Source organism: Astatotilapia calliptera, chromosome 19, assembly GCF_900246225.1.
Source record: "Astatotilapia calliptera chromosome 19, fAstCal1.2, whole genome shotgun sequence".
NCBI classification, from domain to species: Eukaryota; Metazoa; Chordata; class Actinopteri; order Cichliformes; family Cichlidae; genus Astatotilapia; species Astatotilapia calliptera.
The window spans coordinates 1,618,870-1,642,185 of NC_039320.1; the positions used below are offsets into that span (position 1 = coordinate 1,618,870).

The 23,316-nt window shown below is 38.6% G+C and overlaps 2 protein-coding genes across 2 annotated transcripts in view; one reads left to right on the forward strand and one right to left on the reverse strand.

The window, feature by feature from the left end:
* Nucleotides 1-1,812: 1,812 nt before the first annotated feature.
* On the reverse strand, nucleotides 1,813-8,342 carry gphb5 (glycoprotein hormone subunit beta 5). Its single transcript, XM_026152760.1, has 3 exons — nucleotides 5,704-8,342; nucleotides 4,464-4,662; nucleotides 1,813-2,460 (listed from the first exon to the last, which is right to left on the reverse strand). The coding sequence occupies exons 1-3, from the start codon at nucleotides 5,919-5,921 to the stop codon at nucleotides 2,269-2,271; spliced, it is 609 nt and encodes a 202-aa protein (XP_026008545.1). The 5' UTR covers nucleotides 5,922-8,342; the 3' UTR covers nucleotides 1,813-2,268.
* An 892-nt stretch (nucleotides 8,343-9,234) lies between these two features.
* The window catches only part of syne2b (spectrin repeat containing, nuclear envelope 2b), a 150,190-nt gene continuing 136,108 nt past the window's right edge, over nucleotides 9,235-23,316 (forward strand). Inside the window, exons 1-2 of the mRNA XM_026152943.1 lie at nucleotides 9,235-9,407; nucleotides 15,490-15,614. Of these exons, the coding sequence (XP_026008728.1) occupies nucleotides 15,527-15,614 (88 nt within the window). The 5' untranslated portion in view covers nucleotides 9,235-9,407; nucleotides 15,490-15,526. The remainder of the gene's footprint in view (nucleotides 9,408-15,489; nucleotides 15,615-23,316) is intronic.

Here is a 23,316-nt window from a genome sequence, read left to right on the forward strand (position 1 = left end):
ACAAAAAACAACACATTTATCTGCTATTAATGGAAAAAATTCTGTCATGTTTACCATTTTAAAAGGTCTTCCTTTGTGTTCCCTCACAGCTATATAGTCCTCCCACCAAGTGATGCTGCAGGCCCCCCACCACCTCCTGCCTGCCAGAGTAGGAAGTGCTAATGTCAGAAATGATTAGGACAGCGGGAGTCGTTACAGTGACTCTCCTGCCAGGGCTGTTGAAGATAACAGAGGTCTCAGGAGAGTCAGCAGCACAGACAGCTACCCTCTCTAGTGTCTCCTTTTAACCTCTCCATTTAATGTACACCCTTAAAAGCCTCTTCAGCACTCACTCAAACTGCTTTTGTTTATAGATTTTCTTCATTTTATGAATGGCACTATAGAGCTCTGCAGTGGGCTCGTAGAAACAGCATTTCTCAAAGCGACAGGCTGCAAAGAATTTTGTATGTATTACATAATATTTGCCATTATCTGCTGTACATTGCACACCTATCCCAGCTGTGATTAGACGAGAGCAGAGCACACCCTGTCACAGTCTGTCACAGCATGTTGGGAAATAAGCTATTATTATTATTATTGTAGTAGTAGTATAGTAATTGCAAGAGCTTTAACAAGTGAAGTAGACACGACAGTCATCTCTTGACATGTTCCCTTGTGGACATGTTGAGGTGTGGTTATTTCCACACATAGGGCAATGCTCTCAACTGATTACCTAAGTTTGCCCATATGTGATTTTAAGGCTGTAAAAAGCAACAAAAATCAATCATGGTCAAGGATTTTCAGCGACGCTGACCTTAGCTAAGAAAGGCCATTTGTTAGTTTTTGTTGGTTTCTGTTAAGGTTACTAAAATGTGTAAGAAAAGACCAGTGCAGCTTCTAACAACTGAGCACAATCAATAGAAAGCAAAGATTATCTTTGCACTAAGTGACACAGTGTCAGTTACAATAACAGGTGACTCGATGGCTGAAGGTCACAGGTTTTATTCTTCTAACAAGACTCCTCAGTCTCAGTCTCCTGACTAACAGAAAGAGTGTAATATATATTAATGCAGTAATGAATATAAAATTAAATATAAAATTTTAATGATAATGAATGTTTTAAATAACTAACCTTTGTGATAAGCCACTTCACTTTTTGAGGGTCTGCTTGGGCAAAGGTGAACCCCATCATTTAAAAAAAAATGGCTGGAACATCATATGTGATTCTAAAAAGAACCACATGAAGGTTTCATCATTACATCTTCCCTGTGTAACATTATTAAAACATCTATGTACTCAGAGGATAGCACTGAAAACCAATGCTGAGTAGCTGATTCTTGCCCCTGAGGCAGCACTACATCTGAAGTGGGACACCCAGAAACATGGTTTCTAGCATCAGTTTCTAAGTAAGAATACATTTTCTTAAAAAACAACATAATTCTTTCAATTTCAACATTATTTTCAGCAAGTTTTTGTATTTTTATATACATCTTACACTAGTTTAGCATTTTTGAACATGCTTAGTGTTTTCATTCTTTATAAAAACCATGTTTGTTTATAAAGTTTTTGTGAGACAGACCAAAGAATGTTATATTGAAGTTTCTTATGAGGATGAGAATTTAAAACTGTTTCTAAAATTATAAAATTGGTTTGTTTATTTGCTTTGTATAAAAGTTTAATATTTTTATTTTATTTTTATTTTTTTACACAGCTCTCTGCCCTGGTGGTAATGTCTGTATCAAAAGCCAGATTTGCAGCAATTTAAGCATAAACATGAAGTTCTACAAACCCAAATGACAAGAAACAGAGGAGGAAAGAAAACATGCTTTTATTGTGGAAAGAGTGATGGTCCTGCACTCCAAAACACACGAGAGCACTCAGAGATTATTAATACACCCAGTTCTCATGGAAAATCAAATGAATAAGGACACTTAGTAAGCCCTTACCTCTCCAGCAGACCCTTGGGCTAAAAGCTCAGGTTGATTAAAAGCTAATAAGTGATCATTTCATTATTCATCCATTAAAGGCAGATAAAAAATTGTTTTTTACTTATGTCAATTACAACATTGCAAGGTTTACAGTGATTGCTTTGCTCCTAAGAAAAAATGCCAAGTGAAGCTGGTAACATATTTCAGTAGTGATATATCTCAGGTTTTTCTTGGATATGTAGTATCCAAACTAAGAGCATTCTAACAACATTTCCTGGCGTAGTGACACATTCCAGTTAAAGCAGTATTGCGTGTAATTATTACCAAAAGTGTACATAAAATATTTCTGCCTGTTCAGACTTCACACAGAAGTTATGCATTCAGTAGTGCTGGTCAGACAGACTCCACAGTCACATCTTAAGGCCACAGGGTAGGTGTATGTTGGATCTACATTGGGCTGACAGTTTGGTAGTTTCACAGTCTCCAGCCGAGTCTCATTGTAAGTACAAACCCGCTGATAGGACTCAATGAAGGGAGGCTCCAGGATTGGCTTCTGAAAAAACCAAAAATAAATTGATTTTGTTTTAAATTTATTTATCACTTTGTTGTAATACTGTCAGGGTTCACTGTATGGCAGGCAGGGTTGGAGCCAAACGCTAAAAAAAAAAAAGCAGGTTTATTGCTGAGAACTTTCAAATAAAACAGGAATTAACAAACACTCAGACGAGGACCGAGACGTGAACATGACACACTGACAGAATCTATATACAGGCAGACACACACTGTGCACACTGTGATTATGGTATTTCACCGCTTGTAAAGTGTCCTTGTGTGTCTTGAAAGGTATGTATAAAAGTCTATTATCATTATCATATGCATACTATATATATATATACACACACACACAAATACTGGTATATTGCAGCACCCATGTATTTATGTAGGCTTTTCTGTTCTCATTCTCAACTGAATAACAAATAATGTGTTTCCAACTGTCGTGGTTGTTACGCTCCCTCTTCCTTCCTTGTGACTAACATATCTGAGTGTTTTGTATGCTAATTAGTGCATGCAAACCCATGTTCCCGATTAGTGGCTGCATACGTTCTACATCCTGCCTTTCATCCTCATTGCTGGTTCTTGGTCCTGCATTCCACCATGACTGATTGGACCAGTGGCCCAATCCTGTCCTTCAATTAACATGCAGACTTAATCAGTGCACCTGTTTTTAAAGGGAAGCCAAACTATCACTGAGTGCTGCTGTGATTTACTGATGTGTCTCATTCTGGTGAAGGTTATGTGTGGCTTTGTACTTTGTTTTTGCAGTAAGTGTAACTTAAAGTCTTTGTGCGCCTCATACAAATGCAGTCTAGTTCTTTTTGCTCCATACCTGTGTTGTTGTTGTATTTTAAGACGTTGACAAAAGCCATGAATAAGGAGGCTGGGCTTTCTTTACAGTTATGGCCTACTTTATCATTTCATATTAATGATAATTCTTTCAGCTTGCCAAAGAAAGCTGCTCCAGTTAGCTTTTATATTCCAAGCTGTCTTTGATGGGACATTTGTGACACATCATCACATTACATTAAACACCTTCAGTGTTCCTCAAATACTTTATAAAATGACAAAAGTTTATCTTGATTCTATTTTCCAAAGAATGCTCAAATTAATGCAAATCTTTTGCAGCTGTTTACGGTTCCGTGGCCTGCACAGATTTAACCCCCGACCTCCTGGTGTCTGTCCTCAGACTCTCCCTAAAGCAATACATCAGCTCCCTCTGCTGTGCCCTGACCTCCCTGTGGGGGAGAACAGAGAAAAAGATGAGGCTCTTCCCTGAGGCGATCCAAAGAGTAGAACAACACAAAGCTCCGCTACGCTGCAGTAATAAAGCAGAGAGAATCATGAGCTTCCTAATGCCTCCCGTCACTGAATGCAATGTTCCAGATGAAACTTGAGATTTCACAGCGTCTTTTTTTCATAATAGTATATGGTGACTTGTGAAATCCAATTGTGTCTCTCATGCTCTTGAGGCATTGTGGAGGAAACCTCTGCTGTCACTTCAATCTCTGGATTCCACGCTGCTTCCCATTCCTGCAGAATGTTAACTCAATTTTAGCACTCCAAAAGTCTTCTGTCTTTATTCATTCTTATGCAAGTGTTTCACTTCAGACAGCCACTCATTACTATGTGGCAATAATTAGATCTTGGTAGGGTATTGCAAACACTGCATGTATTTTTTCCCTTGGACATCTAACTGTAGCAGCTCAATCCCTGCTTGCACTTGCAGCTGACCTTGGGAGAAAGCGAAAACAAATTTTCTCCAGGGCGGGATCACCCATCTCTCCATCTCTGTATCTACAGTATTCACTTCATCTGTCTCTGCCTCTCTCTGTGTTTAACTGTCTACTAAACCATGTTGTTCATCTTTTTTTATCTATGCTGATAATTTAATTTTGAGTAAAGTTGTGAGTTATATCACCTCGCACTATAATCATATTCTTTCAGTCCCCCTTATCCTCCCTGTGTGTCTGTGCCTGGTACAGTGGCCCTTGTCCTCACCTCCCAGGTCTCACAGCGCCCCCAGCAGGCATCAGTGGTGATGTGCAGACTCCCACAGCCGGGCTTCCTGGCCAGGAAGGTGAACTCCCGGACTGCGCAGCCAATGAAACGCCGCAGGTTGATGGTTGACACACAGCTGATGTTGTCGGACTGTAGAGAGATCCCGAGCAAAAAGCAACACAGAACCACAGCAGGCTTCCTGAGGAAGAGAAGGATTTGTGGACGTAAAGAAGGAGGAGTGATTTAAAGAAGACTTTAAATAGGATTTGTGAGGGCATACTTGATGCAAGCGAGGAGGCTGACTCCCTAAATGCATGAACACATTTCTTTAGAGTGAGAGCATTCTGGCCTCTGCATATCGATGTGAAGCTGTCCCACTGCACTTTTTTTTGGTGTCAGTTATTTGTAAGCTTGTCATAAAATCAATTAAAATGGAATCATAGGTGTTTACTGTAAATCTGTAATCTTAAGTACAGTTTGTTGACCACCTTGTCCAATGTTGTTTTTAAATGGCCTTAAATGTATTTCCTACCTTGGTAATATTCAGAATAACCATTCCATTCCTCTGTCCCTCAACCAGGACACGTTCAGGAGACTCAAAGAGCAAATAAAAGCAGGAAAAGAGCGCTACATCGTGTCTCTGCTGACATTCCACCTCAAAAATGTAATAAAACCCTGAACTTTCCAGTCAAGTCATTTTCTTTAGCACTTGACTTTAAATGAGTTTATTCTCAGTGTGCTTTAGCTGAGATGATACCCCTTTAGTTATCACTTTGTAGTATTGGGTTTTTTTATGCAAATGTTTTAGGAATGAAGCCCATAACAGCTGTATTGTAGAGTGTCAGGCAACGGTCAGGTCTCTGTTTTTTATTAAATCACCTGCATTCCTCTATAATAGAAGTATGGTCCAGTACTGGTCAAAAAATTATTGGAGTTTTAATCCTTAAAAATAGAATTTTTCACTTTTGATAATTTTGTAATTCCTCTCATTTGATACATTGTCTGCCAAAAGCACACAACATGTTAAAAACTACAGAGTTAGACAAATTAAGTTATTTGTAGAATCATTTATTATTTTCTGGACTTGTCACCAATAAACTGTTAAACTGCAAATCTGTAAATCTCTGACATTCCTGGTTATCGTTCAGGACTAAAAACAGTCCTGCTATTTTGACTGAACACAGTTAAGAGCTACAATCCTCGAAGTTAAACCTCGGAAAATAATCCTGCATGCACTCACCACTGTGGCTGTCTCCTTTGAAGGGTCATCTCAGCTGTAAATCGCAGTTGCAGTCTGGTTTCAAGCAGACGTTGAAGCATCTGTTTTAGTTTTTTACTGTTTAATGAGCAGCTACTCTCACTTTTTAATACTCGGATGTGAAATGATTTTTTGGCTGGACTGAATGAATAACATGAACCACAGTACTTGTCACTGATGGTTCCTTTGACCTGAACCATCTGCTAATGGATCTGGCGGTACAAGCCGAGGCTTTATATCGGCCCCTCGTCCTGCCAACCAGCAGCTGAAAACCTCACCTCGGTCTGCCTCTTCTCCTCCTGACTCTGTAAATCCCCCAAAGGCCCTTCTACCTGTCACTGCCCATCGAATTCAGCCACCAGCTTGTTCCCACTCCATTAGCTTGATTAGGGAGGCGTCTGCCCTTTTGTTCATAGTCGTTCACATGGAAAAGGGGGAACAAAACTCAAATGCAGTTCCTACCTGTGTCTACACTTACTCATTCAGGCTCAATTAGCTGGCTCCAGGTACAGACCCTGCTCCTGTTCTCACATGCCGACTGCAATTATTTCACCCATAAGCTCCTCCACAGCTGTCCTCCGCCTTACCCTGCTACTGTCTCATTCTCATTTTTTTTGTGTCATGTGTTTTGTTTTGGGGGTGGTTGTCCATTTTTGTTGCTAGTGACACTCATCACACCACTCTAGAGAGCAACCTGGCCAAGTCTACAGCTTCTACCACACGGTTCACTCAATTATGACGGAAAGGATACGTCAGCCCTCCCAGGAGTCAGTGACAGGAGGAGGAGAAGAAAGATGTGGAGACATGTAGAAGGGGATGAATTGCCTCATCAAGAAATTACCACCGTCAGGTACCCCTACGAGCGGCATGTGAAGCCAGTGGCGCAGAACTGTGCTCAAGTAGTTCAGGAAATGAATCTGTAGAAGTCGACTTGAAAGTTAAGGCCAAGCAATTAAAGTTAGATTAGAGAGAATATTGTGGAAGATGAGTCAGGGACAGGTTCACAGACTCTCTGTTCTCCTTGCTGTCATGAAGAATTAGCCTTACTCAACAATGTGCAGGATGTAGAATAACAGGATGCATGTAATTGGATAACTTTGGTGGAGGTTAATTGTGATTCAGTACAAAGGGAGTAAAGCCTAGATTTCCAAAATCCAGCTTTTATGTAATTATTATATACTGAAAGTTTCCAGCTTCATTTTCTTGTCATTTAATTACAAGGATGCTCATCTTCTTTATTAATCAGTCCTGACTAAAATAACTAGGAAATAAGCAGAAACCAAATCAAATTCAAAGGCTAGTGTCTTATATAAGGGTTAGTGCAGAGAGACTGAAGCCAGCATGCATGTGAGTGTTTGTGCAAGTGAGAAAGGAAGCTTCTGTAAGTGCAAACATGTAAAAACCCAATGAGATATTATTACAGCCAGTAGTTCAGCCCACGTATGTTGTTCTGCAGCTTTTGATAGTGTCACAGCTATTATTATTATTATTATTATTATGGTAGCATTATTAGGATTTCTTGCCAATGTTTGAATTCAACAGTGTTTAATTGTGAAATTTACATGAAAATAAAAATATAATTGCTTTTTGTAAAAATGAGCAGAATAAAGATAAATGAGTAATCCTAAATAAAAAGTAAAATCCTAGGTCTGGCATATCACTCAGCTTTGCTCTTGTTTGTGATATCCAATAATTGTGTAAGTTTCTAAAAGAAAGATAATATCTTTATTAACATTTTCTGTCCAGTTTACTCAGGAGATTCCTCAAGATAACAAAAGTCCTATCTCCAGGAATGACCTAAAGGTAATAAGTGGCAGTAGTGCTAAATATCTAAAGCAACAAACAGATCAACAGACTATCATGGGCAGTTATTTAAGTATGTTGTTTATTTCCATGGATTGTTTGGTTATGTAGGTAAACTGAAGGGTAATAAAAGCAGCCCATCCATGTCCTTAATGCTTTCCCAGTAATCGATACTCAAATCCATGCAATCAATCAATCAATGTAAACATTAAGACTTTACTTAAAAGTATGAAATCGTGTGGGTTTGGCTGTAGACGTCAGAAGCCCTGACAGGAATAAGATGATGTTGTGCTGACCTCTGGTGCTCACATATAATATTAATATTTTTCAATGATTTGAATGCAAATCATTCACTGAGTTATGCCATTTTACAGTGATATACAATTCTTTGGCAGATGAATCCTTTGAAATTATTTTCTCATTGTATGATTAGCTGAAACTACATGAAAATATTGTATCCATAAAAACTATGACTTGATTGGGGAAAGATGTTGGTATTGCAGTACATCTGTTAAAATATCCAGTTCAATCTTTTGCAAATGTCAGATGAGTGGACCTTAGCTGTATTTCTAGACCTGTGAGCCAGTCTCACTAACACTAACACTCTAAAACATTTAACTCATATCTGATGATTAAAATGAATCATAATGTGTTTAAATTGGACTCATGAATTACAGAATTTGTACTCAAAAGCAGGGCATGGAAAAAGGTTAGAGTTAAACTCAGAATGCATCTTTCATAAGGCTGTTGAAGCAGTGCACAAAACAAAAGACTAATTCAGTCCAGCAAACACATGAGAACAGATTAACAGCCACTGAGACAAAGGACTGAGAAGAAGACAGCTCTATATATACACAGAAGGGCAATAACAGGAAGTGGGCACAGCTGGGGAAAACAAGAAGCAAGTGCAGACAATCAAGACAATGAGACAGGAGTGGAAGTAAAACTAAACACAAGACAGTTAAGACAAGTAACTGCCAAAATAAAACAGGGTGTGAGAAACGCAGATACATTAATAAACCTAGGGGAGGATTAGACAGGAAACACAGAGGAAACAAATTAAGCAATAAAACTAAGAAAAGACTCGAAAATACTCAAAACATAAAGATCAGTAAACAAAACTGTAATACCAAACGAAGAACTTAACTTCTGAGGTGTGTATACTTACCATAAAAATGCATGAGGAAAATCACATTTTATCAGCTAGTAGATCACAAAGAGATCACGCAATATCACCATATCCCAGTACATCAGTGGAAAATGTGGTGTTTCTTACTCACTGAGCTGAATGTGAATATGTGAACAGTCAAATGTTCCTTTAAATAAAAAGAATGTTTCATTTTCATGTGTATTTCCATAAATTTTATTAAATAATTACTGGATCTGTGATGTATAATAAAAACTTATCATATCATTACCATACCATTAGTCTCCTATAGTGCTATATAGCTCGTATTTTGCTAGGTTTATGTAACTTTTAGCTCAAATATGTTCCTTCTTTCGTTTACACTGTATGGTCATGCATGGCTACACCTCAGAAAGGATCTGTCAGTTCTGCATGCGCATGAGCATATATGTACATGTTGAAGCCGGACCTTTAACCCAGGTGACAGCCATCAGAGCCAAACTGGAGGGAGGTGGGTGAGCTGAACCCTGGCTGGTTTCTATTTTTAGTGCCCCACAGAGTTTCCTACTTGGCCCCGGCATGGCTCTGACTTCTCGGGTGACAGTCCAGTGGAGCGCTGCAAACTTCCAGATCTGTCAAACAGTGCTTCAGGTTTCATTTCCACATACTACAACAGAACCAGATCTGCTCTCCCACATTGCAGTTCAATAGTCCCTGGACCTCCATCTTTACCCCAAAACACAACTTTTTACTGTATGTAAGTACAACCAACTTTTAACATTTTTTCTGTAAATCTCTATGAAATGTCGAAGAACCAGCTGTACGTGCAGCTGTAAAGAATGTGTTGACTACTGACTGCAGTTTAGGTGGTGAAGTTTACAAAATGCGGCTGTAATTGACCCTGAGTGTAATTAGTAATGGTATTGCTGTCACCCGATGCAATTCCTAAGTGTGTGTGAGGAGAGTGTCTTCTCATTATATTCTTCCTAAACCTGCAGACCCATGGCTTCTTATCTGCCTTATTAAAAAGTCCTCTAGTCTTCCTCAAGGACTCATTATATGTCTCAACTGATCTGATCTCAGTTCAGCTGTACACACATGTTCCTTGCTGCTATTTTTGGGATCCAACAGCTTCATAACAGTGACACTATCTCACATTCCTGCAGTGAGAGCCAGCTCACTTAGTAGCACTTATAGACAACAGTGATAGGACAAGTTAATGTACAGTGGTTGGGATTTCTTTTCTTACATTTGCATATATACATCTATATATCTTATTTATATAGATGTATATATATAAGCAGTTCTGAACGGTAGCCTGTCTAGTAACAATTCAATGCATCAGTTTAGTAAGAATAACGAATTCCTGTTGCTAACTAAAGTTATTCTATGTTTAAGTGACTGATGTAAAGTGAATATGTATCAACCCAGGACTGTTATGAGTTGCAGTTTATACATCATTTAAAGGCCTTATCACCCAGTTAGCAGATGTGACTTTTCTCAGTAGTTTGACTTGAAGGATTCTTTCAGACACAGTGTCTCTCTCAGTCATCACTTTAACTGAGCCACCTCTTCTTTGTACCTCATGTTTATCTGTCTATGTGTGAAAAATTGCCTGTTACCAAAGATCACTATAAGATTTGTATTTATACCAAGAATCACGCTATAAATTTGGACTGTTTGTTCTGTATTTAAGATATAAATCCAGAGATATTGCTTTTGGTTAGGATGCTTTTACAACAACGTTGTCATATAAATTCACATTTCCTTTCTGCTAAAACATGTGAGCAGCTCTAACTCAGCCCACTTGTAGGTGGTAGGATAACTGAAGTTGAGCTGAGAATCATTTTGTTAAGCACCCTGGATTAAAAATCCCTACAGTGGTATGTAGGGTAGTATAACATTTAGTTTTGTTTCTATAAAAAATCTGCAACCCTATTTCCTTCACTTCAACTTGAGCTATTTAGAAGAATAATTATGTGATACCATTTTTCTGCCCTAGCAGAACATTAATAAATAACAGGAGTTTTATGTTTTCCCTGTTAGCTTGTTAGAGTTCAGTGTGTTTGTTTTCCATTCCTTAGTGGAGTCATAGATAATGATACTCGATAGAAATCTTCTATCTAAGAGAAACTACCTTACTAACCTCATTCAATCAAGACCTCCGTGTTGTATGAACCTTGTGATACTGTGCATGCGTGTCAAAATATATTGCACTGTAGGTCCGCCTTCAAGATATTTGCCCCATATTGTCATCAGTGGTGTGTTCTTAGTCGAATGAAAGCATAGATTACCTCTCCCCTTTTCTAACATCTGATCACCCAGGGTGTGTCTGTGAAAGCTCTGTGTGACAGGTTCGGCAACACTGTCGCTGTTGATTTGTTCCTTGGGCTCTCACAAAGAGCACAAAGACCTGCTGGAAAGCATTTAAAGAAATGCAGTGAGAGTAGGGTGTTGTTTCAGAGACAGTCACGGCATTTATACTGAGATAAAAGCTAGTGGCAGGGAGAGTTCCCTTTAGAGTCAAATCTCTAGTGAGGGAATGTGGAAGATGTGGTTTTCCCAGGTGTTTGTTTACAATTACTGTACACTGATATCACTGATTTGTCTGTGGTTCATGTCAGTTTAGTTCCGTTCCAGCTTGTTGTGGTTAGTCAGAGCAGTACTGTCACACTGACACAGAAGTAGGATCCTGGAGCCAGAGGAAGGTATTAGCCTTGCACACAGAAATGATTTTGTTTTGGTATCTTCATAGATTTTAATTTTCTTTCATTTAATTTATGCTAACTGAAGTCAGGTTTAACAGCTTCTTGTTTCTTGAATGGTAATTTTGTTTAGTCTTAACCAGTCCTTAGCTCATGGTTCAACTCTCACATCCAAGATATTTTCAGTTGGCATAAAGCTGTGGGAGCTGAAGGCTAACATTTTCTAGCATATATTGTCAATGACTAATCCATTATCCCTCAGCTTTAAAAATTAATATGAATACCTTGTAAATATATGGGGAATGTGTGCAGGGGTGACATGAAATCTGAACAAATTGGTACAGATTTTTTGAAAGATTTTGGTAAATATGGTCAATTTTTTTTACTGTTTGAAAGTCTGGACACAGCGTGAAAACAGAGCGGAAGAAAGGCTTTCAGTGTAACACAGGCTTGTACAAACTCCAGTGACAAAATGATTCCGTTTCAGGTTTAGGTTATTTAATGTGTTACTTTCATCTGCACCACAGTCAAGAATACTTTTTGTTGCATTTTTTGTGCTTCCTCTGACGTTGAAGACAGCCTCTTTTCTCAGTCCTGAATAGGGCACAGTTATCTGTAAGACAAAGTGCTCATTTTGCTCATTCATCAAATGAAGGATATTTTGCACGCTTTATCCTTAACTAAAACTATGTGTGGGATTTTTTTTTAATTTACTGATCGATACATGTTGGATACTCTAGCACAACATATACACTTACTACTGATACTTGCTGCTTGTGTTTTTCTTGGGTAAAGCTTTTATTTAAGGTTGCACTTGTAAGTCTGACATGAATAAACTGGACTGTTAAATCACTTTTGTTGTGGCGCTCTGGGGAGACTTAATACCTCTCTACTACTTCATGCCCTTCAGCTTTCTCACAGACGGCCACTTTAACTAATTATGCGATTATTAATCTGGATAAATACATGCAACAAGCATGTAATGCCAGTGCTTTGGCTTTGTGATGTGACCCCTCCCTGTGCTTTTTCCACAGCACCGTGCAATGTGTTTTGCTGCCCTTTGTCTCATTGCTACAATTAGAGCTGAGCAGTGGGACTTGTGACTCTCTCTGATAATGTGCCTTTGCCCGCTATAGGCTTACCTCTTTACTCAGTAATGACAGCTAGTAAAATTCACTTTGTGATGCAACTTTAATGGATGGTGTGATTTGATTGCTTAACTATGAGTCATGCATGAGTGTAGCACTTTATTGTTGTTGCCCTGAAATCTCAATAGACATGTAAACAACTTCATGCATTTTGTATTTATTAGATCCAGACAGTGAAAAACACACAGCAGTAAAAGCTGTATTCCTTTCTTTTAAATTATGCCTGTGTAAGAAACCCCTGACATTTCCCCATTAGTTACTATCTCTTGTAATCTCTTGCAGTAAATATTTGTATATATTTTATATACCGCTCTCTCGGTCTCTCGCCTCCCTTGATCTATCGTTTTGCAGCTGACACGAAGCCTTGGGATAGCTCAAATGCTGTGCTATAGCAGTCCACATATGCACACATGCTTGGCAGGGTAGCATTATCAGAGCATGGTTCTGTGGGGTCACATTAACAATGGATGTTAGTGGTTCAGTGTGTTTTTAGAAACCGCATGTGCTGCTTGCTTCTTATTGCTTGTGCAGCTGCGAGTAACCTTGGGCAAATATTTGTTTAATGCTAGCTTGTCAAATGATTTAATTTGATGTTATTATTAGTTATGGTGCTTTAAATAGTTTGCTGGTATTTTGCACTTGTCAGAATGTCAAGTAACCAGTAAGGAGTCATCTCATGCACTGACATCACAACAGCTTGTCAAGAGTATAAAAATACTTTTCTTGCTTTTTTGTTTTTATTAACTTTATCTGCACCGATATTCTCCAGTTACTAAGGATTTACTGGATTCAGCTTTAAATTAAATTCCTCAACACCCATATCTACTGCCAACACACTTTATAGCACTGGTAGTGTCATATTTGCAAATAGCCCTTTTAATAGAGTTTGTCAGAGCTAATGTGTTTCTGTGTACAACCAGAGTCTTTATTGACTTGATTAGTTTTTTTTAGGAATTAACCATAAGTTTGACTTCTTCTGGCTTGTTAAGGATTCATATTTGTTTGGCCATTAACGATTCTGGGAGGAAAACATGCCACATAGGAAACAGCATACAAGAAATATTGCCAAGTGGCTCCAATGTTTCACGTTGCCAGTTTGAGTGAAATCACATTCTTCTGGCAACACATGCAGGTCACAGTACGTGAGCTCCTTGTATTTGAGCTGATCTGGCTCTGACACATCTGACATTTGCTCTGACATATTGGTGAGTGTTGGCACTATTTCACACTGTTGTATTTTAGTCTCGCTCACCTGTCCGCTCTCCTGGACCATCACGTCAGTCGTGTTTATCTGCAGAGAAAAACAATCAAATCAAAGGGCTTTTTTATTTTTCACTGCTTGATTTGTTTAGGCAGGCTACTCTGTAAAGATGTCTAAATGTCATACATTTCTCTCAGTCCGCTTGTTCATATCCTAGAGGGGGAATGAACAAGACAGAACACGGCCCAGCACTTCACGCTGCACTCAGTTTATACTGACAGTGTTTCATTGCACTTTAAAAGATGATAAACTCCTCTTTGACTGTATTTCAGACATGCTCACTGCCAGTCTGTTGGTCATAAAACAAATGTTTTGTGGACATACACAGCAGCAGACAGGAACAATATAATTCTGTTCACACAAACCTCCTGGCTGCACCATTATCATTATTTGTGTTGATGCAATGGTTATAATACTGGAAATAGTAATAATTATTATAATAACCAATCTTAAATATAATTGTACCACTAATTCATGTTTATTGGATACATGTATCCACATCCCAAAATATTAAAGGTCTGCTGTGTCTGAATGGGTTTGGGTGCATGCTCGTACACCAGTTACAGCACATTAATAATTAGCCTCAAGCAACAAGCAGCACACACGCTTTTGCTGAAACAGAAGCGCTTGAATGCACAGATGTTTGCGGGCCTGTTTATCCGAACATGACTGGAAATGATTGAGAACATCATTACAATCTCTCTATGGTGTACCCTGCCTCTTGCTGTATGGCAGCGGGGATAGCCTCCAGCCCATCTGCGATTATGTGCTGTATTAGCGATTGGATGGATGGAAGTTGAGTATCCACAGTAATCCAACAGATGTCCTGGGGTCTCATTTATAAAAGACTGCATTGTGAAACTCCACATGTTGTTCTCTGTCTAAATCATCCCTTTACCTTGAGAAGTCTGCAGATTACTCAGGAGAGGTGGAGAGTCTTTCATGGTAGCTGATCAGTGGTCCTTTCTGTCATGTCTTATGGCAGCGGTATTGCAATCACTATGTAGCACTACACGCAAGTGACAGAGTATTGGTATATTTGCAGCAATCAGACTGATTGAGACACAATTTATAACAACACACAGTTGTTTCTTCCAACTTGGTCCATCCATCCATCCATCCACTTGTCCAGTTCAGGGTTGTGGGAGGGCTAAAGTCAGATGGACAGGGCGTACCCTGGTCAGACACTCATTCATATATATATTCAACAAATAGTCAATTTAGAATCACCAGTTAACCTAACCGCACTAACAGCATGTCTTTGGACTGTGGGAGGAAGCCAGAGAGAACCCACACAGAAACAGGGAGAATAAGCCACTCCACTGGATTTGAACCCAGGACCTTCTTGCTGTGAGGAAACGGTGCTCTTTTACTTTTTAATGATTATTTGATCAGCCTTGCTTGTGTATTATAAATGACTCAATGGATTTACACCTAACTGAAAGGGACGAATCGTCCGACCTGCCCCATTCTGTTATCATTAACTGTTTCAACAAAAAGTGGCAAGTGATACATAAGACTTAATTTTTTTTATTGTTTATAAATATTTCGGTCACATGTATATTAGATATAGAAACTTTTGGCTATAAAGGTAAGGTACAAGCTTCCTCAGACTGGCACCAGCTGGAAAAAGTGTGATCTTTTAGTCTTAGATCTTTATAGTTCAGTCTTTAGTTCTTTTAGGCACTAATATTGATGCTTTTCTTTTTCCTCTGTATTTTTTAGAGCAGTGCCATGCTGCCGGGAGTCTGTGGATGAGAATATGTCGTCAGACTTCTACTCCAGAGATGCTTTGTTGGAGCAGGGGACCATCCCCCTGGATATTGACAATGTTCACATGCTGCTGCAGGGTCAGTCTCATTTCCAGTACAGATTACAGTGTAATGTTTCTGACTGAACAATGAAATATTTTCTACAAGAACAAGAGTAAAGCGTTTTTCAAAAAAAAAATCCTAGCTTTAGGCTGTTGGAACTACTGTGGTGCTTCTTACCTAAAATGAGTAAGTGCTCATTGTTTCTGGTCTGAGGTCATGCAAGAGTAAAAAGAAAAAAAACCTCCTGATTTCAGTCACTGTGGCAACATAATAACTGTTTGGCCTCAGTCTCACTCAAGGGAGCAGTTTGATGACCTTGTCACAGTCAGTCCACTGTGGGCAACATCTTGTTTCACTTTTACCACTCTTTTTGAGGTCATGCTTGGTTTAATCTACGGAAAGTGATCCCCTGTTCACTTTGAGACATGAGTCATGTTGCAAAGAGTCTTCTGAAGGGAAAGAGCAGGAGGGTGGTGCAGGCATGCAATAAACACTGCGCGCACATCAACTCACTGTATCTCGGGGCATTCATGAACGTCTTAAGCAAAGTATTGCACTGAGACTGTCGTTACAAGTTGGTTTTCAATTGGTGAGCCACTTCATTTTAAAGTTTTTCATCTCTGGTTTATGATTTTAAAAAATGTAACAATGAGTCATCTGCTTGTGACGTAAGTTGTAGAATAAAAAAGAACAAAACACAAAAAAGTTATTATATACATTTACCAATTTATGGTAGGAGGATGGGCCGAAGAACAAGTGAAGTGGCTGAGCTGGGAAATGTCTTATTTACAAATAAGGCACATAAAAATGTGTACTTCAAGCTTAGGTAGATGTTTTCTTTGTGTGATCAAAGCCTTATTTGCCCAACTGCATTCTGTGATATCTTAACAAATATTATAGAAGCTACCATAGCTGACCATTGTCTGACCTTTGCCAGTTTAGAAAACAAAAGTCCAGAGGTGAACTTGGCAAGTGACAGAGCATCATCATTTTTAATGTGAATTTATCAATGCTGCCTTGGACCTAACATTACGGGAACCATTAGCACCAGAGTTTGACTTCACCGGACTGTAAACCAATCAATTTAGGTTGCACTTAGTGTCCATTACCTTTGAATAACACAAACCTATTACCATGTGAAAACATTTTACAACATGAAATGAAAAACAGATAATTTCATGTACATATTTCAGATTTAAAAATCAGATAAAAAAAATTCCAAGAACAGAGTACCATTTTAGCTCGGTGGCTGGAGAGGAGTGCCCCAGGTTCAAGTCCAGCCTGTAGCTCTTTATTCCGTGTCTTTTCTCTCTGAGGTTGAGGTGGTTTGGGCATCTGAATAGGATGACTCTGGCGTATCTCCTAGAGGAGGTCTTTTGGAAATGTCCAAGGCAGGGAAACCCTGGAAGAGAGAAGCTGGGGGAGATGGGTGGGGAGAGGGATGCCTGCTTAGACTGACCCAGAATTATTAAGCATCCAAAGGTTTATCAAACATCACTTGCTGAGGAAGTCCTTATCTCCCATTCCATTGTCCTTGTCATGGCCCTGTGCATTGGACAGTCCCTGTTGTTTTGCCCTGTTTGTCTCCCTGTGTTGTCTTGCAGATTCCTGGTAGACGGGGTTTATCAATGCAACAGCGACCTCCTGGTCAGTCTTGTTTAAGAATTTAAGAACAGGCTATTTTAGCTCTGACCCCAGTGGCGTCTGTCTGATTAATGTGTCAGGTCCCTCAAACCAGCAAACTTGGGGGTTTATCCAGGATTTGAACCCAGGACCTCTTCCATCTCCTCTTCCATTTTCAATAATGCAATTGTAACTAGCTAGAATTTTCACCACACATATATGTAGCTATGCTTTATTTTCTACCTGACAGGTGCCAAAAATGCAGTTTGTGTATTTGGTGATATGTGAGCCGTTTGGGGATATTCCATTTACTGAAGAACCAAGACTTACTGACATTTGCTTGAGTGCTTAACAGGCGTGAGCATGAAAAAAGGATGTGTGTTGCGTTATGAGCATGCTGGCACGATTACAAGGTTACATATTGTGATTTTTTTGAGAGAGTATCTCCATGACATCAGCTGGAAGCAATGCTAGACTGCAGCACAAAAATTAATAGCCCACTTTAACCACACATCTGTCAAGACTTGCAAAACCATATTTGTTCTGTATAGTAATACATATCTAAAAAGACACTTGTTGTTCATATTTTTCCATAACTTTTCTTAATCTTTCTGTCCTTATTTCACCTTTTTTAATAGCCTCTCTCAGTCCTGATCCACCACTCTCCTTATTCTCTTTCTTGCAGCTTATATTTTTTAAAATGAGTGACTCTCGGATCTTTTTTCTCTACATCTTCCTTGACTCTTGATCTTTGGACTTTTCAACATGCTCATATGTGGTTCTTTCTCTGTACCTACCTCAGTTCTTTTGCCTCTCCTAACTTATTGGGTCCAATCTGACTTCATTCCTCACAGAGCTATTTTTAGCTCATTTGCTCCCCACATTTAGAACACTGTGTTTTTTTAAGCCTTGTAAATGTTTTTCCAGTTATGTAGTTTCCAGCTGCTACACCATGTCCAGAAGGAATGATGTAAGCCCAACGCCCCCATGACAAGCCATCTTGTAAAATAAGAGTGTGAAAGTCATTTTTTGTGTATATTTGAAGGTGTAATGATAAAAGAATGTCACTAAAAATAGCTCAAGCTATGTGTGATTGTTGGGTGTATTCAACACTTGTTAACTGAGTCTGGGAGGATATTTTCTTGCATAGGGTGCAGGGACTTGAGCACAATGTGTTCTGCATCGTGGATATACCCACTGGCTGTTTTAGGGAGAACATGTGATGTCACTTTAAATACCTTTTTAATATGTTGTCGGTACAACATTAATCATCTTTTTATGCATTGCCAAATAGAATAGGGTGCAGTTTTGGGTTTATTTTGACATGCACATTTACACTATTGCTAACACCATATTTATGTCAATGAGTGACTCTTTTTTCTTTCGTTTTTGCTTAGCTGCACTGTGTAACCTACTGGCTAAATTTCAGTTACCTAACTGGGGTTGGGGTTGCATTAACTTAGTCTTCCAAAATTCGTCTTCCATTTTGCTTGGTTTGCTTGAATTTGAGTCAGGTTTTCCAGCCTGTGCAGCATAAAGTACTTAGGATGCTGCAGGAGAACTAGCTTGTTCCAGGTCGTGTTTGGGCAGGAATGAAATTTCGGTGAGTCACATTTAAAAGAGGTGGAGCCCAGCTAAACTCACCTGCATCCCTGCAGGCAAGAATTGTAGACGGTTTAAACAAGAATTGTTTTCAATAGGATTTCATATCATATTTCATATAATCTCTTCTGCTGCAGCAATGGGTGTGTTGAATGTTGAATCGGTTTGGTAAAGCATGTAAGGGAAAAATGCATTTGATTTAAACAGATGTTTAACATCAGAGTTTACTAATACTACTAGTACTACACTACCTGCTCAATCAGCATGACTTCTCACATTGTGGGTAAGTTGCTTTCATTTGTCTTTCTAGTAGTGAAGTTGATTGGTGTGGAATGAAAGTGACTGCAGAGTTTAGTGTGAAGACACTGTACTGTAGGCAGCGTTTGAATGTGGAACTCTTAAACCTAGTTTGACTGCTTATAGAAACTATACCAGGAGATTTACAGATATAGTCCAGTATCTGCAGAATATAAGAAACCAGTCTTGAGTAGGAAGTAAATAGTAACTCACCTATACAGTATGCATATGTATGTATTCAAATTCATATATAGGCTTCGCTCTCTTCTCAGGACTGGGGCAAGTTTTAGATCTTATAAAACCTACAGTAGTCTCATTTTAGAAGAGCTACTGCTGTAGAATGTAATTACGCATTAAACACAAAACCGAAGCTTGGCTGCTATTCAGAGGTTAAACCTTTATTTAATGTCTGAGCAACATTGTACTTGTAGTAGCTGAAACTACAACAAAGCCATGAAGGCAGATGGCTAATGTTAACATCTTGAAAAGGCAAAAAAAAGAAAAGAAAATGAAAAAGAAAAAGTTTGCTGAGCTGAAACCGAAATAAGAAGCCAACCTGATGATTTTATGGTAGTTACTGCTAATTTTACTAGTTACTGTATATGTTAATTTTGGGGCGGTGATATTCTGTTGGTAACATTTTCTATCAGTGCTTTGCATTTGTACAGTTGCTGGTTATGAAAGCTGTCCAGAAGGCCTAAAATTAGCAATTTAGGAAGCAACCTTTCAAATCCCTTATTTGGAGTGGCTTTTTAGCCTGAAGGACTGAAGTAACATCTGTGATAAACACATTTTCAAACGATAACTCTGACACTTTTGCTCCCTTTTTACATGTACTTAAAAAAATTGCCTTCCAGGTAAGGAAGGTTTGAAAGCCCATTTTAACTACATAAAAAACATTATAAACTATAAAGCATTTTCCTCACCTGTTATCTGGCAGCTGAAATAAAGCACAATTAATTCTTAACAAATTCATAACAAATTGCTCATAAAATCATGAAATATTTATAGGAAATCTTATTTTAAAAAAAAACCTATTTACGTAATCCTTATTGTACTCTCCTGATGGTCTTGGTGGGTGTGGCAGCTTATCAGGCGCCATTGTTAAACCCCAGTCAAGTCCCTTAATTTAAATCAGAGACTTGTTTCATAAACTGACAACTGACTGATTATCCAGTATCCCTTTAGAAATGTCTGAAAAACTGCAGAAATGCACCACATTGTGCATTATGCAGTAGTCCTTAAAAACACTATTTGCCACATGCAGAGCAGATAGAGGAGGCCCTGCTCTCAGTAGTCAAAATTGCAGACACATTAACCCTGAGGGAACAAGAAGCTTTCGATTGAGGAAAGCACATGATAGCAGGCTCTTACAGCAGGAGAAAGCCCCTCCTCTAGGAGCAGTAATCAAGTTTGTCAGCCAGTCAAATACAATATACAGTGCTGTGAAAAGGTATTCCCCCTATTGCAGGCATTTTTATGACTGCAATAGGTTGAGAACCAGGCAACGTAGCATGTTGAAACTGATACCATAGGTGCATCTACTAAAACTCTCAGACAAGTTTGAATCTCAAGCTCAAAGGCAGAGGTCAAGTTTTCTTAAAATCTTGTAACTGCTAGCTGGGAAAGCTCAGCTAGCTAATTATCCACCAGGGAAATAAATACATCACTGTTGTCAAGTAAAACCCTTCATAAAGTTTCTGAAATGCTGTTTGTATGTGAAAATGTAAGACAAGGAACAATAGCAAGAAGACTGAATTAGGCAAATTTCAAAGTCTGAAGAGGTACAAAAACATCCATGTTAAACAGATAATGTGGTATGCTTTGGATCATGAGCTGTTCCTCTCATTCTCAATACTTTTGCCATCCTTCTGGTACAACTATGGTTTCATCTTTCACAGAACTGTGCCAAACCTTTTAAATGTTTTATGGCAAAGTCTAACGTGGCCTTCTTGGTCTTGACTGTATTCAGTGGTTTGCACCTTGCTCTAAATCCTCAACATTTCTCTTCATTAAGGTGTCCCTTGTAGACGTCCTCCTCTCATTTGGTTGTTCTTGATTGGATGTTGTGAAGCTGTTTAACCTTTAGTTGCCTTCTGTGGTCTTTGGGGCCTTTTGGTGTTGCTGAACTGGTCAGTGCATTGTTTCTTTCTGCCATTGTTTGTATATATTTCATTTTCTATATGTATAGGCATATAGGAAATAAATTATATTATAAAAACAATGCTTTTGTTTTTATTGGCCACATTTTGGAAATAATACTGGTTAATGGGGATGCATCCAAATATCATCTCACATTTGACCTCTGATCTCAATTTTATATTTCATATCTGCCTTTCTTTCAAGTTGACCCCCACAAACTGCACTACAAACTTCATAAAGTATGTTTAAAAAGAACAAAGAAAACAAAGGAAATTCATACAAAATATAATACTCTTCCGTTAAATGTAAATACTACTCAGTATTCTTAGATCACAGTATATGTGAGATTCTTGATTATGTTTTTAGGAATCCCCAAAAGTTTTTGCAACACATTTTGTGATGAGTCATTTTTCGAGGTTTGTGGCTTGTTCAGGCAACACACAAACCAAATACTTGTGTTTATAATACTGCCAAAAGTGTTCCCATAGCAATCTGGGTGTACCCTAAAGAAATAAACAGCTTTTAGGATGCAGCAGTCTTATAGTTGCAAATGCTTGTTAATTTCGCAATAGGTGAACTTCTAGAATCTACTGTTTAGATGAATTGCACACTGCTAATGTTTTTCATTCTGCTGAATAAAGCAGATTGTTTAAACCCCAAGGTTGGCTCAGATAAAACTGTTTAGGCTGCTATGCCCCCCCCCTTTACGGTTATGTTGTTTCATGGGGGACCTTCAGTTGTGGTCAGATGTTTTCATACACTCATGATGGGCATGAATGTCATAAGTTTGATGCTTTGATTAATTTGATTTCTTTGAACTGCTGCTTTTCCATGGTGGAATGATTGTGCAGCATACATCTTTAATGACTGTAATGACAGTTTTAAATTTATTTTGTGTGTTTTTTGTTGAATCCACACAGGTTCACAGGAGTCTGTATACATACAGAGTCTGGAGTATACAAACAGCTCAAGTAATATTTGGATAAATGTCTCCTAGCAAGCTACACCTTAACCAGATCCTCTTGCTAGCCATAAACAGGCTTCTGGGATAATTCAGGCTAGATATCTGTCCGCTCTTCTTGGTAGAATTGGCAGGGTTCAATTAAATTGGTTGGTTTTCTGATATTGAACAGGTTTTCAAGCATAGTGCAGAAATGTTCAAGGTTGGGACCATTTCAAAAGTGTAATGTTAACCTGCTTTATCCATTCCAAAACCAGTTCTGATGTGTTTTTGCAATCAATGTCCTGCTGTCACTGCCCAGTTGTCTTCAAGTTTCAACTGTTTCGCTATTGATATGAGGTGAAACAAAAGGCTTTGGAGGTAGGCCTCTCATCATGCAATTGATTGTGTGCAATGTACCAGAACCAGCTGGTTCTGGTACATTGGGCAGCTCTAAATTTCAGTCAAACTTGATGGTGTTGATTTTAAAACAGGGCTTTCTTTCTTGGTCAACACCTTCTCAGTTTATGGTGATATAAAACTTGCCTTCACTGTCACAGGAATACTGAAGTTCTAGCACTTTCCACTTCATGGCAGGCTTAAGCCTTAATGGGTCTTGGGCTGTTTCTGAAAATCCTAACTAATTTCTTCTTACCTGAGAATGACTGTTTGGGTCTTGTGAGTTAAGCTCTTTGTAGTTGTTTAGAAATGGCACCATCATACTTCTGGAATAGTGGAAAGCCCCAACCTCAACTGTATTGAAAATTTATGCACTATGCTTAAAAGCCTGTTCCACATCAGGAACTCAACCATTTTAAATAACATGCCAGTTCTGCTAAGAATCAGCCAAAGTTATGTCCGAATCTTGTTGATGGTAACCAAACATTTGCAATCTAGGTGTAAATGTAACCAATTATTAGTGTTGTTATCTGAATATTTGTGACCCTGCATGGACCCGGTGGGGAAAATCCAAAACAAATTCAAGCTTGTGCACGCAATTCATGGTTTATAAAAGTCAATAAAGATGTATGATGTACAGTCATTCCACCATGGAAAAAGAACAATTCAAACAAAATCATTAAAAGCTCAAAGTTACCATGACATTCATGTCCATGATGAGGTGATGAAAACATT